The sequence below is a fragment of the Corticium candelabrum genome, chromosome 3, assembly GCF_963422355.1.
Source record: "Corticium candelabrum chromosome 3, ooCorCand1.1, whole genome shotgun sequence".
In the NCBI taxonomy this organism is placed as follows: Eukaryota; Metazoa; Porifera; class Homoscleromorpha; order Homosclerophorida; family Plakinidae; genus Corticium; species Corticium candelabrum.
In genome coordinates this window covers 5,232,975-5,249,731 of record NC_085087.1, presented here as the reverse complement: position 1 = coordinate 5,249,731, position 16,757 = coordinate 5,232,975, and the positions used below count along the sequence as shown (strand labels likewise).

At 38.5% G+C, this 16,757-nt stretch overlaps 3 protein-coding genes and 2 long non-coding RNA genes across 6 annotated transcripts; 1 reads left to right on the top strand and 4 right to left on the bottom strand.

Moving 5' to 3' along the window:
- Positions 1-4,201: 4,201 nt before the first annotated feature.
- On the bottom strand, positions 4,202-7,835 carry LOC134177662 (mucin-22-like). The gene is made up of 9 exons (XM_062644437.1): positions 7,787-7,835; positions 7,594-7,707; positions 6,893-7,523; positions 6,699-6,834; positions 5,470-6,380; positions 5,307-5,402; positions 5,200-5,242; positions 4,498-4,771; positions 4,202-4,438 (listed from the first exon to the last, which is right to left on the bottom strand). Exons 3-9 carry the CDS (start codon positions 7,221-7,223, stop codon positions 4,202-4,204), a joined length of 2,028 nt encoding a protein of 675 aa, XP_062500421.1. The 5' UTR covers positions 7,224-7,523; positions 7,594-7,707; positions 7,787-7,835.
- Positions 7,836-8,439: 604 nt separating this feature from the next.
- Positions 8,440-14,684, top strand: LOC134177055 (uncharacterized). The gene is made up of 3 exons (XR_009969429.1): positions 8,440-8,516; positions 8,633-8,704; positions 14,550-14,684. It is a non-coding gene; the product is annotated as an uncharacterized LOC134177055 (long non-coding RNA).
- Positions 9,237-11,618, bottom strand: LOC134176902 (uncharacterized). 2 transcript variants are annotated; one of them, XM_062643582.1, is made up of 6 exons: positions 10,492-11,618; positions 10,389-10,437; positions 10,222-10,331; positions 9,945-10,153; positions 9,561-9,887; positions 9,237-9,498 (listed from the first exon to the last, which is right to left on the bottom strand). In XM_062643582.1, the coding sequence occupies exons 3-6, from the start codon at positions 10,238-10,240 to the stop codon at positions 9,340-9,342; spliced, it is 714 nt and encodes a 237-aa protein (XP_062499566.1). In that variant the 5' UTR covers positions 10,241-10,331; positions 10,389-10,437; positions 10,492-11,618; the 3' UTR covers positions 9,237-9,339. The 2 variants fall into 2 exon arrangements, with proteins under 2 accessions (XP_062499566.1, XP_062499565.1); XM_062643581.1 differs by having other exon boundaries at positions 10,389-11,618.
- Positions 11,736-12,606, bottom strand: LOC134177516 (uncharacterized). The gene is made up of 3 exons (XR_009969530.1): positions 12,481-12,606; positions 12,114-12,418; positions 11,736-12,044 (listed from the first exon to the last, which is right to left on the bottom strand). It is a non-coding gene; the product is annotated as an uncharacterized LOC134177516 (long non-coding RNA).
- LOC134177054 (uncharacterized) lies at positions 13,540-16,083 on the bottom strand. The gene is made up of 7 exons (XM_062643757.1): positions 15,924-16,083; positions 15,543-15,854; positions 15,244-15,492; positions 14,514-14,987; positions 14,360-14,452; positions 14,253-14,295; positions 13,540-13,896 (listed from the first exon to the last, which is right to left on the bottom strand). The coding sequence occupies exons 1-7, from the start codon at positions 16,009-16,011 to the stop codon at positions 13,767-13,769; spliced, it is 1,389 nt and encodes a 462-aa protein (XP_062499741.1). The 5' UTR covers positions 16,012-16,083; the 3' UTR covers positions 13,540-13,766.
- Between the last annotated feature and the right edge of the window lie 674 nt (positions 16,084-16,757).

The following is a 16,757-nucleotide window of genomic DNA, read 5'->3' as shown; positions in this document are numbered from 1 at the left end:
ACAAAATGGATCACTAACTATTTTTGTTGCGCGAAGTTGTTCATATCGTGCACCAAAACTGAACTATCCTTTTTTCTCTACTAACTCTACAGCTCTGCTAAATGCAAATAATCGATGCCGTCGTTTCTTAAATGAAAAATGGCACCACTGTCCAAGGGCGTACGCAGGATTTCTGATAGGAGGTTTGTAATTTGCAATTGGTCAATTAACATTATGTTAATTAATTATTAGTTAACTAAGCCATTTTGAATTGGCATCGAAGAACGGCAGTCAACAGCACAAATGTCTATTTAGTGTATTGTTGTAAATATTTTAGTGAAACATTAAGTAACGTATTTATTATTATACATTGATTACATAATCACATTAATTAATAACAATAAAACATATTTTAAGATGTTAAATTTTATCCATCTATGTTTTAGTAAATAGGGTAGCAAGACTTTAAAACCTTAGCTATAGACCCATGAATAAATAGTGGCGCACTCAGGAGTATTCTCTATTGCTAGCAATACCACTAGGCTAAGGCTTCTACAAAATTTTTTGATTTGAAACATCAAACTTGTAAAGATAGAAAAGATTCGTTTCTACTTGTCATCCAGCTCAGTTCTACGCTGCTTGAGCCTAGGTTTAGGTGTTTTTTTTAATTAATTTACTTTTTCTGATCTATTTGTCACATTTCTGTCTACACGAAGAAGTAGGCCTCTGACAAGAAATTCATTATTAAAATAGCAGATAACTTTACTTCGTGGCTGGTGTGGTTGGCTTGTTCGTCAAGAAAAATCCTCGTCGTATGGCCAAAATGTTTTCACAGCTCATAGATAATTAAATAGCTTAACAAAATTGTGACGTTTAAGTGTTAATATTTTACTCTGCATTGTTACACTGTTTAAAATCGTTTTAATTTAACTAAATAACATTATTTATTATAATAGTTTATGTTATTAAACAATTGATGACGTCATAAAAACGGACGCATAAGCTACTTCAGCAACACCGCTGTGAGTGACCCTGCGTATATGCCACTGATGCAAGATCATTTTATATCAAATTTAGTTAATTAAAATTGACTGAATAAGTCCAGCAAATCTCTTGACACTAATTAATCTTACCTGTAAGAGCTAGCACTTGCTGTACTAGCCTGATGCTCAGGTCTCAATTTGGTAGCTACTGGACAGTAAGAAAGAGAATGTCCAATGATCCGTGAGCATTTCCAAAATGTACTATTGCAATGATAAATAATTGAATTGCCTACATCAAATAGCCAACAGATTTATAATTTAGTTTAATTAAAATATTGTTTAGTAACTCACCATTCTTAGTATTGAGATTAACAATTACATACGAAGATCCAAAACAATTGGAAGCAGTGACGAAGACTGATATAGAAGTGTTTACAGTAGGTTTGTTAAATGTATAACAAAGTTGTGTGTGATTTGTAGTTTGTCTAGTGTAGGGTATAAAAATGTTTGTAATGTTCATGGTAGTCGAGGGAGCCGGAGTGCCAGTAATGTTGACGCATACAGAAATTTTGTTGTCGCAAATGGTTATCTGTGGCGAGGAAACAGTAGGAAATTCTAAAATTTTAACATACAATATTTGTACGAAAACATAAATCAGTGCAGTGTTGCTTACCGCCAATTTTAATGGTAACACGATTGCCTTGTTTGTTCTTGTTGTTTATAGCCTGAACGGCATCGATTTGAATTCCGTTTAAACTCGAATTTTCGAGAAATACACTAAGATTCGACTTGATTGTTTTAATGTTTCCACTGAGACGCAGCATTATAATTGTTTCTACTTTCAATGTAGAATTTCCTTTATAAATAGTCCACCAAGTACTACTAATCGTTGATTGGTTGGTTGCCTGAGGTATAGTTACATCAATGCTATTGCCTTTAAGCTGGTAGATCGCAAATTCTGGAGAATCGAGACCATAGTTGTGAGGTCCCTTACCTACAAGAAATATTACTATAAAAACCGTATGGTGTCAAAGCAGTTGGAACAACATTGATTTACCACACACGTATTCTTGTTCAGTACTTGCATACTTGATGATTACTCCAAGAAACAGACAGACTATGTGAGATTTACTCATACTGTGTTAGTAACCAGCTTTGTTTTCTCAGGAAACGCAGCGAATTCTCTCTGACAAGAGATGATGCGAATTCGCTCACACAAAGATTCAGTATCTTTTATCAATTCACTCAACAAAATTCTTTTGTCCTGTACCCGCAGATGGCCTGACTAGTAGGTTCACTCCTACTTCCGCGTGACAACAAACGTGTCATAATCAGCACGCATTCATTCTACTGAACCTCTAAACTTACTGTACGTACGCATGCAGTGCATCCATGTATTGGCTTTTTCTTCAAGTAACCATTTAATTAATCTGCTCGGAGCATGCGTGAGCGCCAAGTAGATATTGGCTCGTAACTATAGCGGCGCTCTTCAACCGTTAGCGCATTGCATACGCTGATAAACGTCGAGAATCGACCATTACGTACACGGGGTGCTCACTTGAGGTGCTTTCTTTTTTCTTTTCGCAATCGCCCCTTGACTAATTAATTAATTTTGCCACACTTTGCCAATGCTCTCAAACGACAACTAGCGCTGGCTTTCCAAATACTCCTATCTTCACTTCTACATTTTCGGAGAAGGTAGAACTGTCAGTGTCTTTCATGCCATCTGCACGACATGCAACGGTAGCAGATCCTAGCCTCGTCCTCAGACTCTCTCGCGCTAGTCTTGTCCGGTGCCCGTATTAAAATTCCAGGCGCGAGAGAGTCTGAGATCATCCCGCCTACTTCCTGCCATATCTCCTTTCTAAATGCTCACTAAGTGTCACCCCCAACGTCATCAACTGTCACCCCGAACGTCATCAAGTGTCCCGTAAATTCAAAATCAGATTAGCGTTAGTCTAATCCAATAAACGTATCACAGTAGATGCTATGACCATTGTTTGGTGTTTGTGGCATATCCAGCACTTGCAGACAACTGAAGCATGTTGAAAAGGTAAGTCTATGGAGTGTTGGTGACGGGTGTCGTGTAGACTTGTAGTCTGAGATTTACAATTGGCGGAGTGATGACTTTCTAGCTAGTTCACACGCGGCCATTAGCGTTTGCGCACAGACTAGACTCTGTAGCAAAAAGCGCGCAATGGCAAGGGAAGGGGTTGATCTTGACATGAAACTACCGTCTGGAGGGTCAACTTGAAGCTTCCAGGGCTACTCTTTCGCGAAAAGATGTATTTGTTTTCATACTTGAAGGGTAGACGGTAGTTTCATGTCAAGATCAACCCCTTCCCTTGCCATTGCGCGCTTTTTGCTACAGAGTCTAGTCTGTGCACAAACGCTAATGGCCGCGTGTGAACTACGTAGAAGGTCATCACTCCGGATCCGCCACTTGTAGATCTCAGGCTACAAGCCTACACGACACCCGTCACCAACACTCCATAGTCTTACCTTTTCAACATGCTTCAGTTGTCTGCAAGTGCTGGATATGCCACAAACACCAAACAATGGTCATAGCATCCACTGTGATACGTTTATTGGATTAGACTAACGCTAATCTGATTTTGAAGTTACGGGACACTTGATAACGTTTGGGGTGACAGTTGATGACGTTGGGGGTGACACTTAGTGAGCATTTAGAAAGGAGATATGGCAGGAAGTAGGCGGGATGATCCCAGACTCTCTCGCGCCTGGAATTTTAATACGGGCACCGGACAAGACTAGCGCGACAGAGTCTGGGGACGAGGCTAGCAGATCCCAATTATCTTGAAGAAGGGACATGCTTTGTTATTGGAAGAACATACAAACACACACACACACACACACACACACACACACACACACACACACACACACACACACACACACACTCTCACACACACACGCGCTCACATAAACACACACGCGCACACACACACACACACACACACACACACACACACACACACACACACACACAAAGACACAGACACAGACACAAATCACAGCCGTTCTCTCATTTAACTATATCAATATATGCAGTGATCAGTTTTCGGAATATCGGTAAATTTTATTTCAAATTTTTTGCACATCATGTAGGAAGCTTAGCATTCTAGCATTGCATCTTCCTAACACATTACCACTGTCAATCAATGACGTAGCTGCTGTAGTCAACAGCAGCAGAAACACAAACAGATCATAACTGTTCGTCATTCAATGAAAGTCGTACTGTTAATATCACTCACTTCCGTCTTCTTCCACGGTGTCGCGTCAGATTGTGACAGTGAAGACTGAGATAGCGATGACTGTGATAGTGAGGACTGTGATAGTCGTTTCGCAGCGTTGACAAGATCAGACGTATTGGCATAATTTGGTCCAGGATTATGATTTGTTGCATTTCTTGACATCTCTGCGTCTAGTTGCAGAACTTCGTCTAAATGTGTAACCTGAAATTGTGCGTTCAAAATTAGTTTGTAAATAGACTGAATATAGAAGACAACACCACCTTTAGTGCTGAATTGTTGTCTAGATAGGCAAGAGGTATCGTAATATTCGGGCTGTCCGAGTCTAGGGAATTCATCTTTGACTTTGCTCTTTTGTTAGGAATTGAGTAGATAACAGGAAACGTTTTGAGTTGTTTAGCTGGGATGTCCAGTGAAGAGTTCCATAGGGAGTTGTTGTCGGTGGGGTCTGCCTTCGATGGCAAAGTTTCCAATGAGCCGATTGAGATGTCGTCTTTGTCATGGGGTGGTTCATAGGTTAACTCCATGGCATTGGTACTAAACAGAAATTGGTTAAACTAAAACTACAATAACTAATTTATTAATTGACTAATTAATTAATTAAGTTTTAGCAGACGGTCTGTACTCCAAGTACATCCAAATCTGACGTATGTATATTATTTCCCAGATTAAAAATAAGTAAGCAGCAAAACGTTTGTATTTAAAATGTTAGCACTAACAAATCTAATCTTTTTATGGTAATCTGTTACTATAATTAATTCAGTTATTAAAGATACAGAAAAAACAATTTTGCTAATCAAATGTTTTATTAATTACTCTATATGTATCCCCGTGGGTGTTTTTGGTTGTGTGCGTGCGTGCATGCGTACGTGCGTGCGTGTGTGTGTGTGTGTGTGTGTGTGTGTGTGTGTGTGTGTGCGTGCGCGCGCGCTCTAGACGGCAGATTTGAATACGCAATTGTTTACCTTCTTAGGTATAGCTCTTGAAGCAGTGCCCTTGCTTTTTTAGCTGCATAGAAATTAGTCACTTATATTATCTTTAATTAATTAAAGTAGCTCAAATTTATAGCTACCTTTCCGACGTTTGTAAAAAATGATTCCAATGAAAATTGTAGCAACCACTAATAGTACAATAATCACTACAATTGCAACGACGAATGCAGGAAATCCTGTAAAAATATACAATACACAATTAGTCACACTGCATTGACAATTAAGGTGACACTATGTTAAAACCTTGAGAGGTAGAATCTTCTTGTTTTGGAGTGGGATGTTTAGTTGTAGTTGGATTTGTTGTTTGTCGACCTTCTATGCTGATTTGTTGATCAGTTGTAGATATATGTTGATTCGCTGTATTTAAAATTGCCATTTGTGTGCTTCCTGTACTTGCAATTGTTGTATGATGAGATGTTGTTGTTGAAATTGTTATATGTAGGTTGGCTACTATTCTACTTGTTATTTGCTGATTGGCTGTACTTAAAATTTTTGTTTGTTGATCTGCTGTAATGGGACTTGTTGGCTGTTGATAGGTTGTAGTTAAGATTGTTCCTTGTTGATCTGTTGTTGTTGTTGTTGCGGTTGTTGCTGTTAAATTTACTGTTTGTTGGTTTATTTTTGTCCAACCAGTTTGCTTCTTATCTGTAGTTGACCTTGATGTTTGTTGATTTGTTGTTGTTGCAATTGTACTTGTTGGCTGTTGATAGGTTGTAGCTGAGATTGTCTTTTGTTGAGGCGTTGCATTTGGACTTACTGTTTGTTGATCTATTTTTGTCAAACTTGTTTGAGTTTCATCTACAGTTGGACTTGCTGTTTTCTGATCTGATGTACTTATGCTTAATGTCTGTTGAATTGTTGTAGTTGATCTTGTTGCTCGCCGACCCGCAGCAGGCGGACTCTCCGTTTGTTGATCTGTTGTAGTTGCGCTTGTTATTGGTTGATCTGTTGTAGCTAAAGTTGTTAATTGATTATCTTGTATAGTTATGCGTTTGGTCTGATAATCTTTCATTATTCGAGTTGTAGCTTGTAGATTTGTTGTAGTTAAAGTTGCTTTTAGTCGATCGGTTATTCTTGGATCTGTTGTTTGTATGTAATCCGCAGCATCGGTAGACGAAGTCGTAGCAGATAGATCTCGAGTGACCAAATCAGAGCTAATTGAAACAAATAAATTACTAAGAAATATTTCTAGACATAAAATTGTCTTATTAAGAATCATTAAAGATTGATGAATGTTGGGCGCTACAAGAACGTTAGCTACACAAAGTATTAAAAATTATGTTCCATTTTATCATGTGTCTACAGTAAGTGTAGTAAGTGATGAATAAACCAACTACAACATACTTAGTAACCAGCCAGTTAATAGACATACGTGTATTAAAATATGTATAAAACTACAATTAAATGTTTCTAAAATTGGCTAAATATTAATTGCAATTAGATGTGTTCAACATTTTTACATGTAGTCTTACCTGTACACACTGGCACTTGTAGAGTTAACTGACTGAGTGGTACTTGTTAAATATAAAATGCATTTCATTTCAGAATCTTCAAAGTCAGTTGGTGAACAAATTTTGTTCGTGCAAGAAGACACAGCAGTTGAAGCATCTACATACATGACACTTATAAAATATATTTAGATATCAAGACTACCTTAGTAACTCACTTGTTATAAGATGGATTGAAGCAGTAGAATTTTTAAAACAATTAGATATAGTTATCAAAAATGTAACGTTTGTTGCACTGTCAGACGTGTTAAATGAAGCACAAGGTTTATCCAGTGTCACCACTTCATTGTTGCTTATCATCATTTCTATTGTAGTAGAAGGTTGTGGAGTACCAATGGCATCAACACAGACAGAAATTTGTGTTTTACAAACGGTTACGTTTGTAAAATTAATAACAGGGTGATCTAAATTGATATAGTTGCAGTTAATAGATGTCTGAAAGGTAACGGTAATTCTTACTGCCAATGTTGATGGGTAGATCTTTTCCATGTCCCACTATAGCAGTTCTGTTTATATTTACAGAAGAAGCAGAAATCTCAATTCCGTCGTATCGCGAGTTGTTAAGAAGTAAATACAACGTTGAGTTTGTTATTTCAAGTGTACGATTACTGCGCAACTGTCTAATAATTGTATTATTTAAAGTCGAAGATCCTGGATAAGCGCCCCATTCGTAATTGAACGATGTGTTTTCAAAGATCAATGGATCTATATGCACAATTACAGGCTGTCCTACTAGCTGATAAATATTATATTCTGAAGAGAGAGGATTGTAGAAATGGGGTCCTTGTCCTATGAGAAACACATCAGCTATGAGAAAGTTAACAATCTTAAATCAGCGAGCAGAAAACAAGTGCTTTACCACATTTGTATGATTTTTCAGTAAGTACACATTCGATTGCAACACTGAGAATGAGACAACCAACGAGCACGTAGAATCGTTTCATTATCGATCATCTACAGCCGGGACTCCCTTCTTGCAAGACACAATTACCAGTTTCTTGATTGTAATCCACGTTAAAAGTGATGTAGATTTGTCTACACAATACACTAACTAGCTTCAAACGGCTGGTCAAAGATGACTTTGATACAATGATCGTGGTCTGATAGGGCGTGTCCACTCCTCCTCAGAATTCGCGTGACGAATGTGTCGCAAATAACAATTAGACACTAAGTGATCTGCAACAGTTGCATATAACGACCAGCTGTTGAAAATCAACTGACACGAGAGTGTATTGAGAGTGACATTGACGTATACGTGGGAAAAGAAACTAACTAGCGGGCTTCTCAACACGAACGCGTCTTTGCATGTACACGCTCCCACGCACATATAGGCTCAACTATCGACGTAGAGTAGAATTGGAAAAATTGCACATCCAGAAATCTATCATAAAAATTACAATTCAGTCTAGCAGCTTAGCCATAGTCTAGTACTGGATATATTATTCTAGATGGAAGTCTAAGGTACAGAGAGACGTCTCGTAAGGTTGCATGGCTATCTCGAGACGTTAGAAATTGTCGTATTATAAATAACGCGTAAAGTATTTGAATCAGTGGAATTGATCTGTTTACAAAATCTTTGTGTCGCATACGGGAATCAATGGTATCGAATACGGGAGTCGATGATATCGCATACGGGAGTCAATGTTACCGTATACGGGAGTCAACGTTATCGCATACGGGAGTCAATGTTACCGCATACGGGAGTCGCTGCAGTACGAAGGACAAAACCTTCTCTGGAACGATAACTAAAAGTATTGGCAGGATGTCTACTATTCGTCGAAGGTAAGAAAAATCAAACACAAAGTCTTCACAAAAGCAACTAAGAAATTTTTATTTTTGCAGAGAAATCCAATAACTAAAAAATCTAAATTGAAGTTTACTAACAGTGTGTCTTTTAGGTCAGAGTTCTGCGATTCGAGAGACCGATGAGCAGCTTTAGTTGAATTTCAGACGACATTCGATGCTGCATGGTATGCAAATCCAAATTCATACACACTAGAACAACAATCTGTTATCTCCTTGTGTCATTGACACTCCTTGTGTCAGTGACACTGGTTTACTGTTGTTCTTCCGTTTGTAGTGTAGAAAGGAGTAGTAGACAGACGGTGATATTGTTTATATTCTTCTACACTGACTGACACAAGACTTTTCCAATGATATGTCATACCTAATTCATGACTGGATGGAAATTGCCTCTCTCAGAGGCTTTTACTCACACCAATGCAGTTTGTTTAAATTAATTTTTACTAGGAAATCTAATAAACAACAGGTATTTGATAAGTTTTAGTAAACGATCAAGCATTCAAGGCAACTATGATTTACTTGTATAGAGAAATGAATATAAATTTCTGTCTAATTAATACTGAATAAAATACAAACATAGAAGTAAGTTGTAACTTTGCCTTACCTTTTCAGTTTATCGATAATTTTTTTAACCTAATTTGGTAGATGTTGCTGTTAAGTGGTACGCAATGTACACATTTTTATGAGGACACGATCACGTGACTTCTAATAAATTTATTATCTAAATCCAATTAAGTAGTATATTTGACTAATGACGTTTATGACTTAACTCCATTTATAGACTAGTGCTTTCTAAGTTGGTTTATACGTCTGTCATTATGGTCTCCTTTCTATTGCCAATATTTGAAAATGCAGTAGATCCTTTCCATGTTGGAAGTTCATAACCACTTTCAGCTTCGGTTTCTTCATTATCATCAACTTCTGTTTCTCTTTCTTCTTCACAAACATAGTAGTCTTCTTGCTATAAATTTATAATTATACATTTACAATATTACTTAAGAAATAAGAGTTGCTTAAGGTGACCTTGAGGTCTACAGGTTTTACCATCTTGTCAAGTTCATCATCTATACTGACTGTTGCTACGTTGCGTTTACTAAATGATTTTGTATTGTCACAGCCTTGCGATTTTGTTGGTTTTTCGAGCGATAAATTTGTGTAGTCAGTGACACAACTTGATTCTTGAGGAAAGTTGAACTCATACTCGGGCTCTGTATCTAAGATGGGTCTCTCATAGATGTGGCTGCTGACTGACGTAGTATTGGCCTCATGTGAGAAGTAAGTGTCTGACGGCAAGGATTTGCCTACCATTTCTGTTCTTATTGATTTCAACTCTAAGCACTCATCTAAAGTCTATACAAAATATTATATTTGCATTTCATAAATTAATATAAATTACGACAGCCAAACCTGATATCTTGAGTGTTGAGTGCATTCTTGCCAGCTAGTTCTTTTTGACATATCTACTGCAGCGTAGAGTACTGGCACATTGCTATACTTCTGTTTTGTAGAGCATCTCTGATTTTGTTCCTCCTTTGTTCTGACAAAATCGTAAGCAATACCAAGGTCTTCTACTGATTCGTTATCCTGGTTTTTGTGAGGGTCTGAATTTGAAGGCTCTACATTGAATGATTATCAGACGTTGATGATTTACTGTATTTTGGTGGTCAGTTTACAAGATACTTACCACATAACTCTGATCTCATGGCCACTGTAATATTTTCATAAATTGATTTGCTGTGAGGGCTGCTGTGTAACGTTTCGTCTCCAAGAGATTCGGCTGGAATGCTAGTTTCTCTGCAATCACAAAAAATGTTTAAAACATAATATCACTAAAACGTTTGAAATATTTACTTTTTAGCAATGTCTTCTTTATGAGAAGGATCTTTGCACTTTTTCTTGGCTACAACAAATTTTGCTCATAAAATGACTCAAATTGAATCTAATTGAAATATACCTGTTTTTGTTTTGTAACAAATAATGATAATCAAGCAAGAACTAGTAATAATAAAAAGGATACCACACCCAGCTGCAATGAGAACAACTAGAGGCAATCCTGTAGAAAATAGAATAATGTAAGCTGATTATGGAAAAATGTTGTAAACGTTTCATGAGTAGCATAAAACCTGCAAATAGTGAAGAGCTTTCTGTAGGCTCAGAATGGTCTCTTGGCACAGCCGATTGTTCACTAAAACTGATCACCCTTAATTTGTTATCTGTAGTCGTATTTCTTTCATCTTTTGTTATCCAATGAGGAGTGCTAGGAGTGAATCGATTTGTAGCATCAACGGTATGTAAGCTTGGCACTGCCGATCGTTCACTAAAACTGATTGTTCTCAATTTGTCATCTGTGGTTGTATTTCTTTGATCTTTTGTTGTGCGATGAGTAGTGCTAGGAGTGAATTGATTTCCAGCATCAACAGTAACAGCAGTAGTAGAGACAGTAGTAGACACTTCATAAATGCTGCTGCTCTTGCTCGAATTTGAAGTATTTACAGTATCAGTGGAAAGAAACTTTGTATGCTTGGTAACCTCTTTGTTTTGGTCGCTTGATAAAATTATAGACGATTGTGTTGGGCTTGTAATGAGAGTTGGAGAATCAGAAGTAGTTGTCCATGGTGGCAAAGTAGAGTAAACCGTTTTTACCACTTTGACCAGTTTAGAGCATCGAGAAGTCTTTAGATCTGATGCAGAACAACGTGTTATGACGCAACTGGAAGATAACTCACTGCTATCTGTTTAGTAAAAATTGTTGTAAATGCAAATTAATATATAATAAGCCATTGATAGGTGGTCTTACTCGAAGGGACGGTGATTGTAGCATTAGCCTTACCAAGGCAGTTGTTCAGGTGAACCACAAGAGTCGAGTTGTTTGCAGATGGCGTGCGATTCAGAGTAGTGCATTGCCATGGCGATTCTATGTGTGGCTCTAAAGAATACGAAGTCTTGCCACTTGTTGGTTGGTAGCTGGTTGTTGGTGTGGGAATTCCAGTAAAAATGAAACAAATTGTTGTGTTATATTGACAAGTTTGAATAGTTGTCATGTGAAAAGAGGGAGGGTCTAAAACAATATTATTAATTTTAAAACAAGACCACACACACACACACACACACACGCACACACACACACACACACACACACACACACACACACACACACACACACACACGCACACACAAACACACTTTTCGTACCTCCAACGTTTATAAATACCCTCTTTCCGTGCTGCTGTTTTGTGTCAATTCTAGATTTACCAATAAATATAATTCCATCCAATTGTTTTGTTACTAGACTAATAGTCAGACTGTTTCGTTTTCTTATAACGATTCTATTGTCAAGATGCATTCGCAATTCTGTGTTCGTTAACGGAGACTTCCCCGCCAGGATGTTCCAGCTGATGCGCACAGAGCTGTTGTTCTTGTCAATTAGTGAGATATTCACACGTTGTCCTACCAGCTGATAGACAGCAAACCCAGGAGAGTGGACACTGTAGTTGTGAGGGCCATAACCTGTACCACAGCGATCTGATCACACACAGTTGACCGATTCAAAGTAATTAATAACATGATCAACAGTACCACATCTAAAATGCTTGTCATTGGACTCGATCATCATGAGAACACTGGCAACCATCGCACATGTGATCTGAGCGGGTCTCATGGCAGCAGTGCAACGAGCATTCAATCCAGTTGGTACAATAATGTCCTACGCCCGTCACCAACCGCTCCACCGACTGCTCTGTGATCAATGAAGCTCAGTGAGTAGTCACATGAGAGTTATGACCGTCGCTATTTATCTATCTTCACAACGCGCAATCTGTGGTGGCCTGATTGTCTTGTGACCTAGGTCAACTTCCGTTCTTGCAACTAAGCTTACTCATCATCTATGAAAAGATGGTCAGACGGATCGTTTGAAATTGGTTACAGCAAAAGTGTCAAGTCGAACTTGGCAATGTGGTCATAGGTCGTCCAGATTGTGGTTGTTTCTAGTCCGCTTTGATCTTAAATTGATGAGCCAGAATGCGTAGTGACTTGTAGATGAGATGGTCGATTCGAACACATTAGGTACCTTGCGCACTGAATGGAATTAGACAAGATATGGTGGATTCACATGGAAGTGGTTTATCGTTATCACTTCAACCCACGCCGTACGTGCGCAAACCTTATTCCGTGACGCGAGCCCGCAGATAGGATAGTGTGTTGACAGCAGGTGGAAACGGTGTCGTGTACTCGACACTGCGATAGCAATGTGGCTGTTGGACATGAAGCTGATTTACATTGAGAGCTTAGAACTATTGAGATTGTGCTTGCCAGCATTTGGTGTCGACCGTCCGTAGTTTTTGTGACCGTGCAAACAATTTTCACGCCCAAATGTGCTAAGAACTTTCACAATTAGAAAGACAGGTTTTACTGTTATCTTGTGTCTTTGAGCTTTTAGTACATTGTACGTTGTTGTACTTTTGTTATAGTCTCCTAGAGTGACACTATTCCATGCAACACAACACGCTTTTCTATGCTATACACGTGTTGAATGGATCCCGTGAGCTGCTCGCGCTGTGGCACCAAAACTGGTTTGATTCTGTTTTACTAGAGCGTGTTTACTTGTTGAGAAACGTGAAGTTTCTGGCGAAAATCAAGATAATTTGTTATTGAGAAAATATAATAACTATATAGTAAAGACTCAGCTGGCTTGTAAGTCGCTGAAGCTGGCTCTTAGATGCTTCTTTTATAAGTTTTATTTCAATAAGACGTTGTTTGTTGTTGAGGAATTTGAATTCCGACACAAGAATCAAAAGTTAAAATGGATGCGACTCCGTGTGTGTGTGTGTGTGTGTGTGTGTGTGTGTGTGTGTGTGTGTGTGTGTGTGTGTGTGTGTGTGTGTGTGTGTGTGTGTGTGTGTGTGTGTGTGTGTTTGTGTGTGTGTGTGTGTGTGTGTGTGTGTGTGTGTGTGTGTGTGTGTGTGTGTGTGTGTGTGTCCATTATAACTAATGGCAAAAATTTCATACTCACACAAAACTAATTTTGCTATTTTGAATCAACCAATTTTGAAGCTAACAATAGTATCAAACACTAAACAAATCTAACAAAGACAGTTTAGTTGGAGTCATGCGCCCTTTAAAAATAGTGCGTGTGAGAATTCATAGACAGTCAATGAATTAATTAATTACCTAAATAACTATTGTTACGGTAAGAAAGATTTTACAAAGTTTAATTTAGTCTAGCCTGGGTGGCTAAATGCGTGTTGATTTTGTGTGTTCTTCCTCTGAATGAAAGCCAGTTGACTCGGAGTTGTAGTCTTCTGAAAACAGATCGGGTTCTGGTTTGGACAAATCTCTTGCTGGATCGCTGGGCGTTTTTGTTCTTTTACAATAAAGCAAATAGAGTAAATAGATAATTAATTAAATTGAAATAGAACAAGTGAAACAAAGACAGTGTCACGTGTCCTTTTGTTTATGTTTGCATGCATTTGTTTATGTTTATGTTGCTTGTTGTTTGTGTGTGTGTGTGTGTGTGTGTGTGTGCGTGTGTGTGTGTGTGTGTGTGTGTGTGTGTGTGTGTGTGTGTGTGTGTGTGTGTGTGTGTCTGTGTCTGTGTGTGTGCTTGTGTGCATGCTTCTTGTGTTTGTGCATTCATGATTTTGTGGTCTTTGTAAATATTTTTGTACATTTGCTGCCTTTGCACGTGTTTGCATGTATTGTACGTGTCTGCATGCCCACCTCATCTCTGAACTGCTATGTTGATTTTCATCATTTCTACACTCTGCACAACAATCTAAATTACAATCAAACAACTTCAAACTCGTTCCTACTTCATACTTTCCTACCTCTTCGATTTCGTTTGTGCAAACATAACAGTATTAAAATTACTCCTGTCACCAAGATACCTCCTACAGTAGCATCAAGAGCGATGATCAATTCTTAATAACAAAACAATATTAAAGTGCATTTGCAATTAAGTTTGAAAACGCATTAATCAACCTTTAGGATACTGATTGTCGTCTTTGTCTTGTTTAGGCATTTGAGACCTGTCAGGACAATCCAACACATTTGGAGCATTTGTGGAATGTTGAGTCTGCTGTGTGTTTGTCGAAGTTGGAGTCGACTGTGGTTTAACAGTCTGTGCACTCTTCTGAGAGGTAGAGTACTTTTGAGTAACGTCAGTTGCTTTAGTGGTGTGCTCTGTTTCGGGTGGAAATACTTCAGATTTACTTTTGGTGGTTAAGATCGCAGATCTTTCAGTGGCAAAATGCATGGGCTGTTCTGTTTTGAATTGCTGTGTTATCTTTGCTGATTGCTTGATTGTCTGTTGCTGCGTTGTTGTTGTTGTCGAGGGTGTTCCACAAGTTACAGGCGGACCTTGTCCTCTGAGATTGTCGTATTTAAAACAATTTGTAACGTTTTTATTGATATGAGTATTTGAGAAGTTGGTAGTTAGGCAGGAACCGAGTTGATCTGTCAGTTAAAGTAGACACTGTTACTATCAGGTGAAGACATAATATATAAACTGTCTCTTTCTGCCTTGTTGTAAGTTATATATATATATATATATATATATATATATGTATATATTACCTTGTGTGACAACTACTGCCATAGTTACTTGGCCAAAGCAGTTTGTAAGTTATATATATATATATATATATATATATATATATATATATATATATATATATATATATATATATATATATATATATGTATATATTACCTTGTGTGACAACTACTGCCATAGTTACTTGGCCAAAGCAGTTAGTGGCAACAACCGACAATGTGAAGCTATCAGCCCTTGGACGTACGTTGCTACAAAATGAGCCATGGCTAAGAGTAATCAACTGAGATCTCTTCTTGTTATTGATCTTGATGACCACATGAGCAGCTGGCGTTCCCGTCACGTGACCACAGACCGACACCACTTTCTTACACGCTTGCACGGGTACCAGACGAATGATGGGAGGTTCTAAGCAGTAAACAATGCAATCAAAATCTCACTAGTTGATAGCCTTTTACCGCCGACATTGACAATGATGAAGCTTCCGTGCACCACTTTTCCACATGTCACTGTCCCCCATCTGGTCTTCAGTCCTCCGTAGCTCCTCTTTTCCAGATGTATGGTCACACTTCTTTCCTGTGGTAGAATGGTATTGTTATTGATGAGATTATTGATGTCACTTCTGCTCAGTCCGGACGAGCCTACTTCGAAGCCTGCGCTCTGGCGTTCGAATTGTAGCTCAGGATTGAGAACTAGAGTGACTTTATTATGCAGCAGTTGATAGACTGTATAGCCGGGACTGGTGGGGTTGACAAAGTGAGGACCGCAGCCTTCAAGTTAAATTCATAGTTTAGATTGATCACTTTATTTTGTACACTTATTTTCCGTTGGATACTCACCGCATTTGTAGTTAGATTGAGCTGCTATAGCAGCTCTCAAGATGAGAAAGCAGACAATGCTAATAATTGGCATTGGCATGGAGTTCATGTACACTCGGTTTGATCGGCGTGGATTAGCAACGTCAGAGAGTGAGAGAGAAGGAATGTTATAGGAAGCAGTTGCTTGAGTTGGTCATTGAATGCAAAGCTAGCAATAAGACTTGTCGCGATAGCGGCTTGTGACTTCCTGCGACATCATTTGCTTGTTGTCTGTTGACTCCCACTATTGATCGATGCCAAGAGTGTCACTGATGTGTCAAGTTGCCGTCCATGCGTGAATGCGGTGTGATCAATCAAATGATAGTCTGATTACTTTGGAAGCTGAAAGAGAACTGTATGGCGCTCGTCCCATTTCTGACCACAAACACTTACAGCCTCGGTGTCGCTTCTGATATTAATCGTTCTTTCCAGCTTGTCGGGACCTGGTTGAGAGTGAGGTGTAAGCCAGGCTTTAGACAGAAGGATTATTATAATTAGCAACTTTCACTTGGCTCTTCCGTTAGCATTGCATCAGTCCTGAGTTGTGATTCCCGAGTCTTGATCTTGAATATTGTTAGTCCAGTTGAGGTTAGATTTACATTTATTGGCGTTGCCACACTTTCAAAAACGGAGAGGTCATCCGCTGGGGTTATAGCTTGGGTAATTTTATGATTGACTTACATCTGGTCAGTTATCTAGAAGACTGTGGTTACTAGAACTGGGGTTAAGGCCCATCCATGAGGCCTCTACTACTTGTAGGCATTGTGTAGTACGTGTGTTTCAATAGTGTGAGATTTGTTCAATGTGGAAAGAGGA

Excerpts from the sequence above, each read along its gene's own strand:
- LOC134177662 (XM_062644437.1), bottom strand. The coding sequence starts at position 7,223 with ATGGAAAAGATCTACCCATCAACATTGGCAGTAAGAATTACCGTTACC. Across the intron at positions 5,403-5,469 it reads AGAAGATTCTACCTCTCAAG|GATTTCCTGCATTCGTCGTT; the intron begins GTTTTAACATAG and ends ATATTTTTACAG. Across the intron at positions 4,439-4,497 it reads ACAACAATTCAGCACTAAAG|GTTACACATTTAGACGAAGT; the intron begins GTGGTGTTGTCT and ends GCACAATTTCAG.
- LOC134176902 (XM_062643581.1), bottom strand. Across the intron at positions 9,888-9,944 it reads CTCAACACTCAAGATATCAG|ACTTTAGATGAGTGCTTAGA; the intron begins GTTTGGCTGTCG and ends TATTTTGTATAG. Across the intron at positions 9,499-9,560 it reads TAAAACCTGTAGACCTCAAG|CAAGAAGACTACTATGTTTG; the intron begins GTCACCTTAAGC and ends ATAAATTTATAG.
- LOC134177054 (XM_062643757.1), bottom strand. The coding sequence starts at position 16,011 with ATGAACTCCATGCCAATGCCAATTATTAGCATTGTCTGCTTTCTCATC. Across the intron at positions 14,296-14,359 it reads GCACAAACGAAATCGAAGAG|AGTGTAGAAATGATGAAAAT; the intron begins GTAGGAAAGTAT and ends ATTGTTGTGCAG. Across the intron at positions 13,897-14,252 it reads CATAGCAGTTCAGAGATGAG|AACAAAAACGCCCAGCGATC; the intron begins GTGGGCATGCAG and ends TTATTGTAAAAG.